The 18,510-nt window shown below is 41.4% G+C and overlaps 1 protein-coding gene across 5 annotated transcripts in view; it reads right to left on the bottom strand.

Moving 5' to 3' along the window:
• ATL2 (atlastin GTPase 2) overlaps positions 1 to 18,510 on the bottom strand; it is a 41,300-nt gene that overhangs the window by 10,651 nt on the left and 12,139 nt on the right. For all 5 annotated transcript variants that reach the window (XR_007202293.1, XM_048297326.1, XM_048297327.1 and 2 more), the window contains exons 2-6: positions 9,948 to 10,225; positions 5,217 to 5,351; positions 3,517 to 3,621; positions 2,719 to 2,769; positions 585 to 641 (exon numbers count right to left, since the gene is read on the bottom strand). Coding sequence is in view for 4 of the 5 variants with exons in the window: in XM_048297326.1 (XP_048153283.1) it covers positions 585 to 641; positions 2,719 to 2,769; positions 3,517 to 3,621; positions 5,217 to 5,351; positions 9,948 to 10,225 (626 nt within the window). In the remaining variant the exon portion in view is untranslated. The remainder of the gene's footprint in view (positions 1 to 584; positions 642 to 2,718; positions 2,770 to 3,516; positions 3,622 to 5,216; positions 5,352 to 9,947; positions 10,226 to 18,510) is intronic.

The following is an 18,510-nucleotide window of genomic DNA, read 5'->3' as shown; positions in this document are numbered from 1 at the left end:
AGGAAGAACAGCAGCATTGAAAAGTTTGCATCATTCCTAAGGTCAAAAACTCTATCACATGTGTGATTATTTTAAGTATTTGGCTGCTCTAAAACTAATATATTACAGATTACAAGTAAGGATACTATGTAAGTTTTTTGGTATATTTGGTTGCTCTAAATGAAGCAGCCTTGTAGTTCTGTGGTGCAAGTGTTTGGTTGTTTAAAAAACCAAACAAACAAAAAACCCACCACTAAACAGGACTTTTTCTCAGAACCATCTACCACCAGCAAAGACCAGCTATATCTCAGAGTAATAAATAAGAAGGCAGCACAAAATTTTTCTCCTTAGCACCTGCACATCATCATTTCACATTTTGATTCCTTTTATGCCTTTTAACTCAAGCAGAAAGCTATACTTGCCCAAAATGTGGTCCTCTTCAGCATTTTTCCATTGGATTTTTGCAAAGCCATGTGGCAATAGTGAAAGAAAATTAGTCTTGCCAAGAACTGGTTACCTTCAGCCCAACTAGTTTATCTTCAGAAATTATCCTGAGCTCATTTTCTACACATTCAACTGCTTAAATCCATTTAACACATAGTTACCTGAAACGGCTTTTGGTAAATTTCTTCCATAGCTAGTCTTCCATATTCTGTAAACAACTGAGAGAAAGAACAGTGTAAGGGTGTGCCACATAGAAAACACATTTTTCTACTGTAAAACATTCTATTATGTCACTAAAAAATAAAAGCATTCAATCTTTTATCTTACTATAGGCTGAGAATGACAAATAAACCTCGATAATGAGGTTTAAGTAAGCCTCAGTAAGATTCAGGTAGGAGACATGATTCCCACTGGCTTCACAGTGCCATTCCTGAACTGTCAACACACTGCAGCTCTAAGTGGGTGGCTTGTGGGCTATTCTCAGAGAAAAGCTGGCTGCATCTCTCACCAAGCCAGCTTCCAATACTTGCTTCCTAGGCTAAGGAGGTAAGCCTGTCTAACATTTGCCCCTTACTTCCCACAAAAGGTTTATTCCTGGAAATCCCAGGGAACTTGGCTCTAGCCAATATATCAGACATTTAAATACAAGCCAAGTTCAGCAGCTTCTCAGATCTCTGCTTCAGCCTGTGACCTTAACTAATAATTGTTCTCTCCCTCCAGTATAAAGGCAGGTATCAGCTGTCTTCCTCTTATTGCTTTCACCATCTTTAACACCAGCAGCAGCATTTCTCGCTGGCCTGAGCAGGCCAAACCACCCACAAGAACAAGAATTATGGACTGTGCTGGCTGTTTCGGCAGAGGCCAACACTGGCAGGGATCAATCCATGCCAGCCTCCTTACAGATCTTAGAGATAGAGATGATGGAAGCACACCAGAATTCTCCAGTACCAGGCAATCATTACTCTGCATTAAACTAACTCCTGGAGCATCTCAGATAAATTATGGCTCAAAGGACAGTTCCTGTGCTGATCACAAGAGCACCTGAGAACTTACAAGACTAATTTAACACAATTTAAATCCCAAGCCCTTGTCATCCTGAGCAAAAGCAGCTGTGAAGTGGCCAAGCACCCACGAGTCTGGCTTCTTTGACCTAAACTCTTCACCTCATTCACTAAATGCAAAAGGCAGTCAGAGACTAACAGAATTTCACAATTACATAAATTCCTGTTAAAACAGAAATTCAGAATTTCCTTCCCTCAGACCATGATTCCTTCTTTAAATGCATTGGTGTCCCCTACCCAAGTGCTTGTATTTATCATCCTTCTCTTCCCTTCCTTCCCTCAAATGTCACCCTCCAGGATAACAGGAACAGATTATTTTATTCAGATGACACTGAGGCTGTTAAAGGACCAAAGTCTCAAGGGAAGCCTGGCTTTCAAATAACTACTTATGGATTTTTTTGGTTTTGGTGCTTGGCTGTGTTTTTTAGGGTGTGGGGGGTGTTGGCCCAGTGATACAGCCCTGTTAACTGAGAACAGCTTCACAAGACTGTTTAGTTAGTGCTCTTCTACTTCCAGCACTGGCAGACAGTCTGTTGCAGCACCGAAGACACACAGAACAGTTTTAAGCTCATGGCCTTGGCATTGGGCAATACACAAGCTATTCTCTAAAGCTACAGGTTTTAAGTTAAGGAGATAAGGTTCTTGCACCATTCACATGAAGCCAGAATTCAGTGGTCTTTGACCACAATGTTCCATTAGAGGATAAAAACCCCATGGTGAAGAGAAGACAACATTTTCCTGCTTTTATTTCTAAGCAGAAATAAAACTCTGCAGAAAATTCTCAGCTGAAAAAACAGAGACGGCTTCTGGGCATCAGACTCCTGGCCTGACCCAAGCTCCAACACTTCCTTACAAACTGGTTATGAAATAACATCAATTTTCCTATTTTAGGAAAAATGGGAAACATTGGAATTTCACTATTAAGTATTTCCATAATTTTCTTTTCTCATTTTTTTGGGAATTTCAGAACTTGCAATACAGAGAACAGACTTTAAAAGAATCAGCCAGATTAGAAGCCTGTACTATTTTACCTCTACATCGGCACAGCAGAGGCATCACAGAGTTGATGCAAACAGCTCTTACAGACACTACCAGTCTTAGTATCGGGTCAAATTCAGTGTTTTACATGAATTAGCAAACAGTTCTCAAGTCAGTTACATGAGTAGTAACTTCCAGAACATTGTCAAGACTTTCAGTTCAGAAGCAGCTTAACATAAATTCACCATATTCCCACCTGCAAATGTTGAAGGTCATCTTCCTGAATATTCTGAGACAAGTTGTATACCTGCAAGAGACAGTCAGAGAATTACAGTGGAACATGAAGCCACTGTCTTACATTCGTATAGCCTCTTTCACACATTGAGTATTTTTGCTCCCTCCAGAAAAAGTACAACAACCCAAACGTGAGCAAGTACAAAGGTGTCACAGAACACATCTCAAACAAAAGTCACCTCCTTATTCAAAAACAATCCACCAGAGCAAACTCCACAGGACAGAAGTAGTGTTCCACATACTCCTGCTCCTTTTATGTTGTAGCATGTCTGAAGAAAGTCACTTGTCACCCCTCAAAAACCTGTTCGCTTTTGGCACTTTTAAGGCACAAGCTTAGAAGTAGTTTTAAGTGTAGCACAATTGTCAGGAGTTCAACTGACACTTAAACAGAAGCAGCAATTTTAAGTTTGGCTGATCACAGGGTAATGTTACCCCAAACTGTATCTAAAGCCTTAAAAAAAGATTCTGCAACACATCTGTAATGAAGCAGTTGCTACTTTGACATCTTGGGGAGGGAGAGGGGGAAGGGGATTTCCCAGTTCTGTCAGCAATTTAACTCAGCCTGGCCTTGCATAACCTCGATTCCACCAACAACTTGGGTAGTTTATGTCTTACACCAAAAAGAAGACAAAGTATGGAATTTTAAATCAGAGTTGGAGGAAAATATGCGTGTGAACTTTCCAAGTGTGGCTCGAGAGATATTCTTTGCATGTTCAGGATAGAGAGTTCTGCCATTATTTGCCAGTATGGATATTCTCACCTGGACAGAGCTCGTCATGGTGCTCAGGGCAAAAACTGTCGCACAGTCTTTGATAGTGGATTGGCTATCAAAGGCACCTTGGGTATCCATGAGTAGTACAGCAACCTGGGGAGTTTGAAAGAACAGCAGCAGTTAACCAGATCATGGACATTTTCCTACTCCAGGCCACTGGGCTAAGTTCTATTTCAAGCAGAGCAAGTCTCTGCCCCTATGCCTACTGATTAAACCTCAGCCAGCTCCCTGCACACGTGACTACACACACCCACAGCTGAGTAAGCAGCAGCCAGAGGGCCTTGGCATCAGCCTGAAGTCCCTGGCCTTGCCTAGCTACCTTCTCCCACAGAAATAGCCCTCCTTGGCACGGTGGGAGTGCAGTGCAGAGCAACTGACAGCTCTCCTTCACTGGAATTCTCAGCTGCAGATCTAGCATAGCTCATTAGAGCTAAGAGGAAGATGGTTACTTATATATAAATGCATCTTAAAATAATTATTTTCAGCAGAAAACCAGATAACTGATACTGACCGTCTGCTGGAATGACAAGGAAGGAAGTGATATAAATGAAAAAAAGTTTATCAGTCCAACTCCCATCTTTGGGGTCTACTACAATTCCCTTCTCTTTCCCAATGATAAAGAACAACAAGTGAGTAATTTGTTCCCAAAGCACAAACAGATCCACACAACATAACTGGTTTTTAACCAAAGAAATGTTTGGTTAGCCGTGAAATTTGTTAAAACTTCCTGCACACCACTAAGCCAACTATTTTTAAGATCCATGTCCCATGGACTAGGCTTCAGATGTTTCCTTTGCAAATGCAAAGGATATGAAATTTACTAGAACTGATGGTTCAGAACATGAACAGTTCAAGATCACCACCAGTATTGTGGAGCAAATATTTATTAATGACATTAACACTTTGTAGTTAAACTGACTTAAGAGTTAAAAAAGAATCAAGTTAGTCCTTTTTTATACACTACCTGTCAAAATTGTATGGAAGGACCAGCTTCCACACACTAAAGTACTTACAGCCATGCACTACATTTCACTAGAACACAGCTAGAAGCTAGAACATATTCTCACCCTTCAAAGAACAGTGTTTGTTACAGAGCTTTTCACCCCAGCATTTGTCTGTAGGTGGTATTTATAGCCATTACAGTTTTACAACATTCCCAGGATAACCCACCCATCAGCCTGGACAGGGTAGACTTTGCCAAAACAAAGTACTCTCAAAATGAGACTATTGTTGAATTTTTCTGCTGGTTTGTAAGAATCAATCTCCATCCCTACACTGATACACAGCTTCCACATATGTTACACAGCTACTCAGTGCAAAGGAAAGCAACTGATGTTCCAAGTGCCACCATGAAACCCATGACATTAAAGGTGTACACAGAGGCAGAAGTCCTTACATACACCTATTTAAGTTTCAGAGTCATAAAAACTGATTAGGCTGAAAGGGACCTCTGAAGATCATCTTGTTCCCATAGTCAGGGACACTTTCCACTAGACCAGGTTGCTCAGATCCCCACTGAACTTGAACAGGAACACCTCCCAGGATGGGGCATCCACAGCCTCTCTGTTTTGTTTAAAAAAAAAAAAATTCAACTAAAAACCCCACCACCACAAAACCAAACCAAATCAAAAAACCCACACCACCTCCAAGAGAGATCTTGAGTAAATGAAGGGAAGCCAAGCGCTCACCTTTGTTCCATTAGGTTTATCAATTACAAACACTTCACTCCAAATCTGAATGCCAGTTGTTTCCCGTTCACATCCACCTCTCCATGTAAACCCGGTCAATGGCTCAGTGTTTCCACCTATCCAGCAAGGAGAAGTCTACAAAACAAAAGGAAAAACTTACGTAAAACCAAGGAGGAATGCCTTTTTTTTTTTAACATGTCTTAGCAGACTTCCACACTGTTATTACATTTTCCTCAGAGCCAGCTGACAACACTACACAAAATATTAAAACACAATGCTACTCTGCTGTGTTTCAAGATCATCCACAAAGCAACACCACTGCATTTCAGTGGCTGCACAACTTTTCAGTCGCTGAAGAGTAAATGTGCACAGTTTTTGAGTCTCAAGCACACAGTGCTATTGAGAACAGCACAGTTTTGTCCAGTTCCACTCAGCACTCAGGCTCTTTTCTCACAGTTGAGAAAACTCAACTCAAACACAACAGCAGATATTTTAACTCAGGAACACCTAAACCTTTGCAAGGCACAAAACTCCTGATCTTAATTTAATCCTCTCCCTTCCCCCCTCACTAACATCTAGCTAAGCATTTGAGTCTCTGCACTACCAGAAGCCAGCACAAGACTCCCAATGCCACCTTGCAGAAGCCACAGAGAATAGGCAAGTACCAGAAGATTTACAATCTATACTTGCCAGTTACAGAGAACAGGTCAGGTTAAGAGTCTGATATATGTCAATCAACCCACCCATAATAAAGTTTTGCTCGGACATTGCCCAATTTGTGAGCAGCTATCGAGTACAGTTGGCAGCTAACATTCCTGGCTGATGGAATTGTAATGAGGTCTTCAAAGACAGGCAACACAGAGCAGCAGCTCACACACAAGAATCCAGCCATTATATGAGCACATCTAACCCAGAAATGTAGTTCATGTACTGGGCAACTAAGGACGATGAGCAGGCACCCCAAGGAAGCTTCACTGTGGTAGGTTTTTCTGTAGCTCCCTCATCAGCTAAACTGTAGTCTGCCTGCCACTTCTTTCATGTAGGATTTCAGTGTATATAAACTTTTCTTTCACAGGCTAGAACACAGCAAGCAGGCAAAAAAGATATTTAATGAATTTGCCTTGATTTTAATGAATTTGCCTCCAGAGTAGATTACCAGCCAGGAAGAGTCCACTGAGAAGGTCAAAGGATTTCTCAGTTCCCTAGCTCTGGACTCTACCTTGCTGTCTCCACACTGGCAGTTTTCAGATAACAGCTTAAGACACTTCTTCACGTTTCAGACCACAGCATGAGTGCCCAGGGACTGAACAGAATAAAAATACTTGAAACACTAAGTGAAACTGCTTATTTCTAAATGGGGATGGGGAAAAAAACTTGCACACTTTCCTCATGCCTAGGAGCATGCAGGCAATCCAGAAATTCTGCACCAGCATTCTCCCAAATGCTAACAGTGCTCTACTCAACTCTGCTGCTTGGATCAGACAAAGGTGAGATGAGCAGATAAAAATTCAGAAAATGAACACAGGTACACAAGTGAAGAGTTCTACAGGTAAGTTGTGTGGGTTTGGTTGATTGGTTTCTTTTTTCCTTTTGTTTATTTTGATAGGCACATGTACCAGAGACCCTAAGCAAACCCTGAACAGCTTTTCCCTGTAGTTTTTTTATCCCAGAAGATGCTTATGCTTCCACAGACCACTCTACAAATGCAAGCTCCGAGCTTGCTTTGTGCTGCGCTACACTCCAGGACACAGTTTGGCAATGCTGAATCATATTTCATACGTTCATGTCAATGGACTGCAGCTTTTTACTTTTCAAAAGGAATCTGTACTGTTATTCAGTATGTTCCATTTTTCTTTTATACAAGAATACTTTATCCCATTTTGGTCCAGACATTATTCCTATTTGTAGCAAATCAGACCACAACTACACAAACAGTTTGACAAGTCCCTCAATGAGCACTAGATATGACTTCATTTGATTTCACACGGGATTCATATCACAGTAATACTTTGGTATTTTAACAGGCACAACTTCACCTGAAGTTGCTTCATCTTATGGATGTACTTAAGCCTGCCTCTGACTGACCTCTGCATCAGTTTAAAGCACTCCTAGCTTATTACCTACATCTTTCCTTAGCTAAAGTTCTGTATTTTAAGTCTCCATCCATCAAGTTGGCTTGAAAGATATTCAGGAGATGGGAGGAAGAAAAAAAGGCTCCTACATGAAATCAAGCTAGAAGTTGCTCTACAGTTTTATCTCAGTCAACTAAAGGGTAATTTCTGTAGATTTACTTCACACTAAGGAAAAGCCCCATGCCGCTTTATTTGCCTAGTGCATTAATACCCAGTATGCCTTGAAGATTAATTCAGGATAAGAAGGTGACACCCCCATAAAAAAATAAACTTCTAAATCTACACTTACAGGTAGATTTAGATACAGCTCCATCCAACTCTAAGGCTTAAGAACACAGGATCCTTGCAGCAGCTTGCTGAGTACACAACTGCTGCTGTTCAATTTCAAAAGAGCAATCATAACACTAACAATCAGTGCTTGAAACAAGATGTCCACCTCCCTGAAGTCAGTGATCAACCTCTGCCATGCCAAAATCCTACCTGTGACTTTAGCTGACACCAGTGAGATTTTTATTTTACAATGGCAACTTTTCACATGACCTCCTTCCCTCAGTTTAAAACAAGAAAATGAGATTCTAAAGTTTTTTCGCAAGTTTTTTATTATTTTTCGCATGTTAATGTCCCCATAAAAGGGCATCCTAAAATTGTTTGATTGGCACATGAAGTGAATGCAGTTGCTTTAGGATTCTGTGCAAAATTTAGTTCACAGAAAATACAGACTTGCAATTGAGCCTGACTAAAGATGGAGGGCTCAGACTAAGTACTATGAAACTATACCAAGATCTCTTCTCCTGTACTAAATTTGGATAAGCAGAGGATATCATTTGACTTCACACAACTTAAGAGCGCTCCAAAGAGGAGGCGTTGCATTTATCCTCCATCACCCCCAGTTCCCATCAATCAGTTTGCAGCAGTTCTGATGCTTGTCAAACTCCTTCCCTAAGCCAATTTACGTCACTGAGCTGGCAGAAAAACAATTCAGCAAAGTACAGTGTCTTCTGATGCATCAGTGACTTGGATCAGCTCATCTAAGGGTCTGCAAGCACTATAGCTTCAGAATGGAAATGCCTGGCCAGAAGCAGCACGTGGACAGAAAGACCTCTCTGCTCTTGGTAAGAAACAGTTGTTACAGCAGATAGCCAAGCTTGCTTTTATCTTCAGTTCAAGAGAAACAAACATTATTTTGAAGGATATTTATAGAAAACTGAGAAAAGTGACTGCACAATAAAGGAAAGAGAGAGGCCTGATACACAAGGCTGAAACAGCATTTCAATCTGTTTTGCTTTATGAACATTTGTTTTATTTCACAATCTGAAAATTAAGAGTATTTGTTTAAAGCCCAGCCCTTCTGTTTTCAAAAAGAACTTGTACTACCTCTACCCAGCCCAGCATCTTGCTCAGATCACTGTACTTAGGAGTTTGTATTTTTCTTTGTTTGCAGGGATCAGTGAGGGTTTTGTTGTTTGGTTAATTCTGAACCGACAGGACACTAGAGAGGGCTTACACACACACACAGGCCACCCACAGAACATCTGTATCAAATGAAATGTTTTTCCTCCCTAGGTTAAGAGTCTCAAGAAGTTAGGAGTACCAGCTTGCTATTCTGTATTCCTCCTACTCTATCCTCAGGGTCTTTCTTCCAGAGCTCTTGGTAAATGAGGGAGAAGTCGTCAAGAGCAGGCCCTACTGGGATTGAGAGAAGGAAGTCTTCATTTGCCAACTATCAGCAACTTTTCTGCAGTACTCCCATATTTCCTGTAACTGCAGGGTTAATTTTGATTTTCCCTCAAGCCAGCTAGCACAAATTAGCGCCAAAGAACAGTGACCAAAAAAGGAATCCGTTCTGGGTTTCTAAGAGCTTCAAAGAGCAACAAAACACTGACCTGTCACTATTCACAATGCAGACTAAAAGAAACACCCCACAACCTGTGACGGGCAGATGGGTATGTTCACAGAAGACCCTACTCCACCTTCTCCATATAAGCCAAGGGTTCAAAGTGTAATCGTCACAAGACAATGCTAGCCAAAAGCTACAAACTAAAAGAAGAAATTAAATTTTGGATCAGGCATTAATCAATCTATAACTTTAAAGGATTTTAAGAGTTCCTGGACTGCATTCAGAAATGCATTCCAAACAGCAAACAGGAAACTTTCTCCTTTTTGCCATACATCATATTTAAGCAGATTTAGCCCTCCAACAGCTATCTGGTAAGACTTTTATTTTTGCAACAATGAGCAAGTGAGCACCATAATATGATTTCAGGAGATAAAGTCAAAGCAATGTTCCTCTAAGTCACCACCTGGAAAAGCCCTCGCCCAAAGCTCAACTAGAAGGCCATCATACTCCCTCATTCAAGTTCTTCTTGTGTCCACTTACACTGGGACACCAATAAATTCCCTTGATAACTGCAAGAAAAGGTACATTGAAAAACTGTCACTTAAATACCCTTCTTCACAGCGTAGAGCAGCTGACTTCCCCTCCCCTGATATATAAGAAAATTCTGACCTGCTATATTTATGCTCAAATTAACAAACACAAAGGGAAATGACTAAAATACCAAAGTACTTTTCTCCTGCAGGAAAACTCCAAATTACTCACCCTGTTATACATGTATCTAAGCATGAAGTCCAGCAGAAAAGATTTTCCTTTGCGGAAAGCTCCTGCTACAGACACAACTACTATGTTAAGATCTTTAATATGTTCCTGAAGCAAGATTTTTTCCAATGCTGCTTCATCTAATTCAAAGTTATGGTCATCTTCATGAGCAAGGACAATCTGTATGGGGCGCGGCTTATCCAGCTCCACCTCGTCATCTGAGTCCGGCAGGGCATCTGAGTCTGGCAGGGCATCGTCCTCTTCTTCTTCATAAAGCCTACCTGCAAATTGACAGATGAGAACACATTGGTAAGTCAGAGCTTAGGGCAAGAAACACTTTTTTTTTTAAAGTAAAGCCTTGAGCTGGGCTTACATTTCCAGCAGCAAGGGTGATGTTCTTGGGAATGCAAAGAGATCGACAGTAGTTTCCTGTCCATTTTCATCAGCTTTGTGTCTAGCCTATATTTCAGGTCTTCTCTATGTATTAAGGAATCACAAAAAAAAAGCCCCAGCCCTGATTTTCAGCTTCAAATCCCCTTTTAAAGGCATCTTAAGTGTAACTGCTACTAAAAAAAAAAAAAAAAATCAAGGGCCTTTTATCTGGAAAAAAATGAGTAGTTTAAAACAAGCTCCAAAGAGGACCAAAAAAGGGCATTTTTATATCGCCACCTTCTTGTACTGTTGTAAGGGGCCCAGGGGAAATGAATGTTTTCTGTCAGTTTTGCTTGCCAACAGGTACAAGCAAGACCACAGATCTAGTATGGAAGCCCAGGATAAAAGACATCCAATGAACAAGCTCCTCTCCAATTCCAACACTGTTTCAAGTCGCAATACAGCACAGACTTCAGAGCACCTATTCCCTGTCTGCAAGAAGATAAAAACCCTTAGCATGTGCATGCCCTAACATTTCTGGGATAAGAAAACAAAAAAACACTGAAGTAGTTTCTGGCTTCATATTCTTCCTACAATGCACTACTAAGCAAGATTTAGTAACAGTAAGTATCCAGTCTTTAAAAACAGTTAAGAGACTATTTTATACACAATTTAAGATTCAATACCCTTTCAGAATAAAACAGTAGCTGAAAAAACTATAATTCAGATTAAAGTTACTAATGAATGATAAGGTAACACAGCCCTTCAGATACACACTATAATAGCATCAATACCCTATTTTCCTGACTTCTGGAATTCAGGAGTTAATTGGATTAGAGGCCTAAAAGAAAACCAAACTAACCTATCCAAGATGAAGTCTCCTCTCTTGTTCAGGCACCACAACACTGAAGTTTATCCCACAGCAGAAATCAACTCTATCATTCCCGATTCCACTTTTCCTGACAAACATCTGGTAAGCTGCTTTGTGCTTACAGAATTGCCTCCTACTCCATATTTGCATTTTGCTGTATTCTATTGCAACCCTATGTGCACAAACCTGATCAAGGCACCTTCCTACCAGTGACTTATCTGGGATTATCACATATGATTTTCAGTACGCTGTCCTTCTAGTCATGCCTGCATTTCCAAGACAAGGCAGCAGCCACCCCCAGTCCTTTGATGTATTGCTCGAAGAGACGTTTCCTGTAGCAGCAGCCCACAGGAAGTGTTCTCCTGCAGGATGCGCCCATGAGGCGCCACGGAACACAGTTTCATTCATTCATAGCAGAGAACCTGCCAATGCGCACAGGACCTGCCAAGTCATTCCTGATAGACTTTGCATGCAAGACACCATTCTCAGCAAAAGACTTAGGAACAGGGCTCCAAAGCACTCGGTTTTGTGGATGTAATGAGACCCTGAAATTACAATGAATTTGAAAAACTGGTAACATGGTGACCCTGAAGTTTCTCCAGCAACCGTCCCCTTATCCAGCTCTGACAACACTTTTAATTGCAAAATGACAGAGGATGTTTCCATTTCCAAGCATCAAATCTTGTGCTGTCCCAAAGGCCAATGGCACTAAATCTTAAAAAAAATTAGTTTGAATATATTAAGCTGGCATGGTACTTGGTTTGAACGGGAAGTACACTTGAGCGCTTAAATCCTAAGCAGCTAGAACTAAACTCCAGCATTATCCAAGTGGGTGTGCAAAACACTCCCCAGCATCACCCTAACTCAAAGTGATTAGCCAAGCAGGCTAAAAAATTGATTATACTAGCAGGCCTGACAACTGGAAGGAGTAACTTTTAGAAGAAAATCTGTCAACAGGACACCAAACTATACAAACTACATTGACACAATACTGCTCACCACTTCAGAGGAAAGTCTCTCACCTTTGGCCTAAAGCTTTTGTATTCCCAGATACTACACAAGCCCTCTTTTTTGAAACAGTTTCTAAACAGGCTTTGCCCCACATAGGAAGGATCCTTCATAGGTCAGAAAATTTGGGAGGATAACCCAGGTACGAAGGGATGAAGATTCTGACAGTCAGAAAAAAGCCTGCAGCATCACAGCCTAGAAACATAAAGGGAATAATTCTATTGATAAAAGCATTAAAGTCAGATAGTCCCAAGAAGAGGCACCTGTGTTTTAGCAAACACATTCAGACAATGTTTCAAAGCCACCCTTTCAAGGTATGTCCGTAGTAACAAGTGTAAGGTGGTTACTTCGAACAGCCTCATATTCTTTTATTTAAATGCACACTTCAGCTGCAGTAAGGGGTTAGGTTTCTAAACAAGGGCAGACTGAAAAATGGTTTGGAAGCCACACCTGCAACTCTCTTCATTCACTTGGAGCCTGACATTAACCATCCTGTCCTACCTGGAAGTCATTAAAACTTGTCAGAGCTCAAAGACCTCAAGCTGTAGCAGCAACCTTTTGCCAGTGCAGAGCACAGCCACCCAAAGCCTCTTCAGGCCAAGGACATTTCCAAACAAACAAGTGGAATGGTCCTTTATCATTAGTTATTCATAAACAAGTAGATTCTCCCTATCACAAGGAGATAGTATTATCAAGAGCTTACACACAACATGCCCATTAAAAGCTCACATCTTGTTAACAGCATTCTGCACCACTGAAGCTCATTAGCTCAGAGGGAACAGGAGAGAAGATTCATCCCAGACCCTACTCAACTCCTATTAGATTTCACTTATCAGCAGAAATTGGAAAGCCAAGTACAGAGCATCAAGTTGGGTTTGTTTGCTTGGTTTGGGTCAAGTTGGTTTGTTGGCTTTTTTTTTTTTTGACCAGGCAGCCTAATGTATCTGAAAGTTCCCAACCTACCTACAGAAAAGACCATCATGGCCTTCAATCAAGCACTTTAGAGGGTGGAGAACTACAGTGCTGACAGCTGTGAAAGCAACTTGATCCATCCAGAAGAGCTGGTTTGATAACTTCATGCTCAACTGGCAGAGAACACCCCTCCTTTCAAGATTTTGAACTAGTTAGCAGTTACCAGGACAGACATTGCACAAGCCAAGCATGTGAACTATAGAACAAGTGCTACAGCTCATCCCAGCAGCATAATCAGCATATGCCACCCTGTCAGGTGTCCTAGGCAGATGTCACACCCTTTTTTGATCCTTTACCCTGCCTTCTGGCTGCTCACCCTGTCACTCTGGCTAGTCACTGTCTCAGGCAGCACTGGAGTACTTAAGAAGTCTTTCTAGAAGGCTTCAGTATCATGGGCAGAAAGATCACATTCCACTTCCAAGAATTACTTTCAGTGCAGCCTCTGGAAACAAAGGTCAGAACAAGAAGCACCCCCTTTCACAGTCCAGTTTTCTGCAAAAGCACTGCAAAAATTCTCAAAATAGTTCATAAAGTAAACATGCTGACAGCACTGTCAGGTCAACTCAGGCCAGAAGTTTATGCAATTCAGAACTCAAAGCCCTGTCCCTTGGCTGCCCCCCACTCCTCGCCTGCCCCAGCACGGTCACAGTGTACTACTTAAAACTCAGAATTTAAGCTGATTTGTTCTAAAGCCCACAGACTGCTCTAGGTTCTTGCAATAGTCCAGTCCCAGCAAGTCAAATATAAGAGATGAGTACTAACTTTAGAAGAGGTGGCATTCACAGAATGACCACTTCTACACTTAAGTCTTCCTAGCCAACTAGACAGTACCTTGGACTTGCAAAGCTCATGGCAGCACCGCTATACAGGTCTCCATGACAGTACATTTTGGTACTGCTACAGAGGCAACCAAAACAACAGACTTTTGTTGGTTTGAGGGTTTTGTTTGGTTTTTAGAGTGCATTTTAACACTTTGCTAAGCCCAGTTCCACCCCTGTAATGGAGTTACCAACCCAGTACATCCATCCCAATACATTCACACAGGGGGTGGTTGTTTTAGCACAATGTTCCATGTTCTGCATACAGAGCAGAGAGGCAATGCTGCCTCCTGCCACAGTATTACAGACAGGCTGGTAGATTCATCCAACTCACTCATGGGGTTGATCACTATGCAGTTGGAAATTCCCATGTGCACAGAAGATCTGAACCTCAGGCTTTTAGTACATACAGAAGAATTCTCATCTGTCAACCCATATGGCACTAGAACTTGTAGCACAGTGCTGCAGGCCCAGAAGGTCACAGCTGTATTTTTCTTTTTTCGAGTTGTTCATCTGACCTTTGAAGTTTCTGTAGTACTGAAATAACAGACTCCAGACTAAGGTCAGGTCTGCTGCTCTGTCGGGAGATGATGCAAAAAGATCATCAGCTGGACTTGTCCCTGAAGTCTGCCATCCATTCAAATCTATTACTGTGGCTGTTCACCAATCACTCCCTACGTCATTTTGGCTTCTTCCAACCTGAATTATTCCATTCGAACCTGTGGGGTAATGCATGGTTCTGACTGACACAATCCCTTCCTAACCCAGGTCAAACAAGCTGGGAGACACAAGAGAAGCAACGTTGTACAGCAAGACACAGAAGCAGACAGATTTGAATGGGAGCAAATATAGCCAAGAGAAGATACTACCACTCACTTTCCCTATAAACTCCTCACTCCACTCAGTAACAACTACAGCAGGTCTGCTATTTATTCTCACCAGTTAAGTATCCAGAACAAGCACCATTTGTTGAAATACTAAGCCAGATTTTGAGAACAGTAGCTTCCTGTGTATGCAGACAGTATTTCAACTGAACAAACCCAACTAAATAAGCTATTTCTTAAAACATGAGGTAGAATGAAAAGCCTGGTTCCCCTAAGTACACAGCCAGCAGCTGATGACCTACTTGTCCTGCAGTGTAAGAACACAGGAGTGAAAACACTCAGAAACCTGCATGCCATGAAAATAAGAGACAGCCTGCTTTAAATGCAAGTTCTTCCCTTTAAGCACATTAATTGAAAGTACTAACACACTTGCCTTTAAGTTTCAACCTAAATACAGCTTGAGATCTTTAAACATATTATCCACATTCTTTCAAGAAAAAGAAAAGGCACATACTAATTATCAAATTCAGCTGGTTTTAGAAACAGTACAGACTTTTGATCAACAAGCACTGAATCACAATTAGTAACTGCTTCTATGGACAGTGAGTTGAACACAAACAACTGCCCACAAATGCAGAACAACATTAAAATAAACTTAAATCCCATTTGCTTTTTAGTTTGAAGTCACTTTCATTAGTGTAGCTGTCCCTCATCAGTACTTCCATTTGCTCTATCACAAGGAGTTTAAAGAGTATAAAGTATAGTATAATATATATAGTAAATAGTATAGTAATATATTTATATATTATATATATATATTATAAATATATTTATATACTATATATAGTAAATATAGTATAATATATATAGTAAAAGTATAAAATATCTTCTAGCTGGTAGTCTTAATATCTTGTTTGCACCTTGCTAGAAGTCAGCTTCAAATTGAGACTTCCAGTACCCCTAGATACTTCAGCTTTCACCATCCCTGAACTCTTTTTTCTGGTGCTCTACAGCACCACACACTTGCCTCCATACAATAGCAGCTCAAATCCCCTGCTCACATTACAATGCAGATGCTTGACAGGCTCCCCCCACCATCACCTGAACGGTGAAAAGCAAACTGAAGCGAGCTACACTAAGATCAAGCCATCTTGCTTGAAATTTTGTTCAACCTCCACACCCTGAGGGAGTTCACGGCTTGAATCAAAAGCTTAAAATAATTTATCATGAGGAAACTTGCTGCACTGCATTTAAATGTAAGGCATTCTCTCAGTGCTTCACGTAGGAAATTTTCCTTCGAGAGAAAGGAGACAAACTAAACGCTTCTTGTTTTGGTGTAGTGAACGAAGGAAAGTGTAGGCATGTGTGAAGTGAGTTCCAGAGCACAGAAAGAAAATATGTTAACCTTCAAACCTTATTTGGACACATCTACAGAAAAAAAAAAAAATCACTAGATTTAAGCCACAAAATTGTCCTCCCCTTTTTCCAGTAGTCCTGCTCCATGCAATAAACTCACATGAAAGCCATGGGGCTGCCACAGACCTTAATGCATCGCTGCTTTCTTATTGCTGACTAGTAAATAGTGCCAAGTAGCTCATTTTAAGGCCAGAAATAATTAAATATTTCGAATATTTCAGCTATAAATAGGACTGATGAGCTAAGTTCCAAAGATTTGTTTGGACAGAGGAGTAGGGGCAGGGTACAGGGGGAAGACACATTTAACTCTCTCTGTTCCTTCAGGGTAATGGGATGTTACAGGCACACGTCTAGAACTGTTACATAAACTGTGAGCTGAAGCAAGAAGCACCTGAAACTACAATTCTGCCAGGCAAGGGGAAAAAGAAGATATTCTGATGACCTAGATAACTCAGAAGCACTACTCCTAAGTGCCTTAAATTGCTTCTCTGCTGAAGGTCTGCATGCACGCAGGAGCAGACAGCTCTCCCCTACACAAAATACTGATAAGCTGGCATTTGGTGTTCCCCATTTATGGGGACCAAAAAACGAGAGGGAAACTTCATATAATGAAAACATGTAGCAAAAAAAGTCAACCCTCAAATTCAGCTCTTCTCAACAAATACAAGTAAGAGAATGCAAATAAGCAGAGACTAAGACAGAAGCAGTACAAACTCAGTAAGTAAAAAAAAAAATTATATAAAAGGACTGCTTTTTAGAAAGCACATTATGAACTTGGTAAGAAAGATGTTTCTCCATAGCTACAAGAAAAATCGTGCAGGGTAGGGATAGTGGCAAAGCGTGCTTCTCCTCCTTCCCCGCTGCCCAAAAATCACAGCTATTAATAGCACACTCACTGAAGGACCTAACAGGATCTCTATCCACAGTAAGATTCACCAGCACTTTTCCAGCCCCCCCAAAGAAAGCTGTATTAAAACACTAAGAGCAGATGAAAGCACTAAAAGGCCTCTTGCTCACCTTTTCTCTCCTTTCTTACCCATCACACAGGTTCCTGAGGATGGGAACGAGAGCACTCCAGATCTGACAATGCCCCAGTTCACCATGAACTCTGGAAATGGCAAGTGACAGCTCCTCATGAACACTGAAAGCTAACTGGATCCTTGCAGGCCACGCGCATTTAAACCAGGCAGACTTCTGTTTGTATTTCAGAGCGATTTTATTTAAGGCTGTTGCTCACTCAAGAAATCAGTATTTTCTAATTGGTTTAGGCCAGAACTACGTTTTATGTACTTTGTATGTACCCTCATGTCAGCAGCCAGTAATTTAAACAGTGAGCAGCTAACCTAAATTGGTATTTTGAGCGAGAATAGGGAAAAAAGAATAAAGTGAGAGATGCCAACTGCAATTACCCCATGTTTGGTCTTTAGATTGCCAGTCAGAAGTGGTTTAGTTACAGAGATGCATCTGCACCATGGCCACAGAGGAGCTCAGCAGAAAGCAAAGCGAGCGCTCCCTTTGGCTATACAGGAAGGTGTGCCAAAGGGTCGGGTTGCATACTCATTTCCAGGATAAACAAGCTGCCAGTCAGGAACACCAAGATGTTTAAGGAAACACAGTAAACCAAAGATGCTTTAACTTTTCTTTTTTGCTTCTAGCAAGCTGAATGACAGCAATAGTGTGGCCCGTAGGATGAGGGTGGTGACCAACCTCCTGTACGTAGCACTGGTGAGGCCACACCTCAAGTACTGGGTTCAGCTTTGAGCCCCTCACTGAAAGAAAGACACTGAGGTGCTGGTGAAGGGTCTGCAGCACAACTCTTCTGAGGAGCAGCTGAGGGTGCTGCGGGAGTTTAGCCTGGAGAAAAGGAGCCTCGGGGTGACCTTAGCATTCTCTCTAACTCCCTGAAAGGAGGCTGTAGTGAGGTGGGGGTGGTCTCTTCTCCCAGGTAAGAAGTGACAAGATGAGAAATGGCCTCAAATGGTGCCAGGGAAGGTTTAGGTTGGATATTAGGAAACATTTCTTCATGGAAAGGGTGGTCAGGCATTGGAACAGGCTGACCCAGGAAGGGGTGGAATCAGCACACCTGGAAGCGTTCAAAAAACAAGTGGATGTGACACTTGGGGACATGCTGTTAGTGGTGAACATGGCAGCACCAGGCTAACAGTTGGACTCTGATCTTAGAGGTCTTTTCCAACCTTAACAATTAGATGAAGCTTCCAACCAAAAGTGATCTTTTAGCCCAAGCTCAGTTCACACTCAGCTTCCCATCTCTCTTTCAGTTCCTG

The sequence above is a fragment of the Corvus hawaiiensis genome, chromosome 3, assembly GCF_020740725.1.
Source record: "Corvus hawaiiensis isolate bCorHaw1 chromosome 3, bCorHaw1.pri.cur, whole genome shotgun sequence".
NCBI lineage: Eukaryota > Metazoa > Chordata > Aves > Passeriformes > Corvidae > Corvus > Corvus hawaiiensis.
The sequence above is the reverse complement of the archived record's forward strand: the minus strand, read 5'-3'. Positions and strand labels throughout refer to the sequence as shown.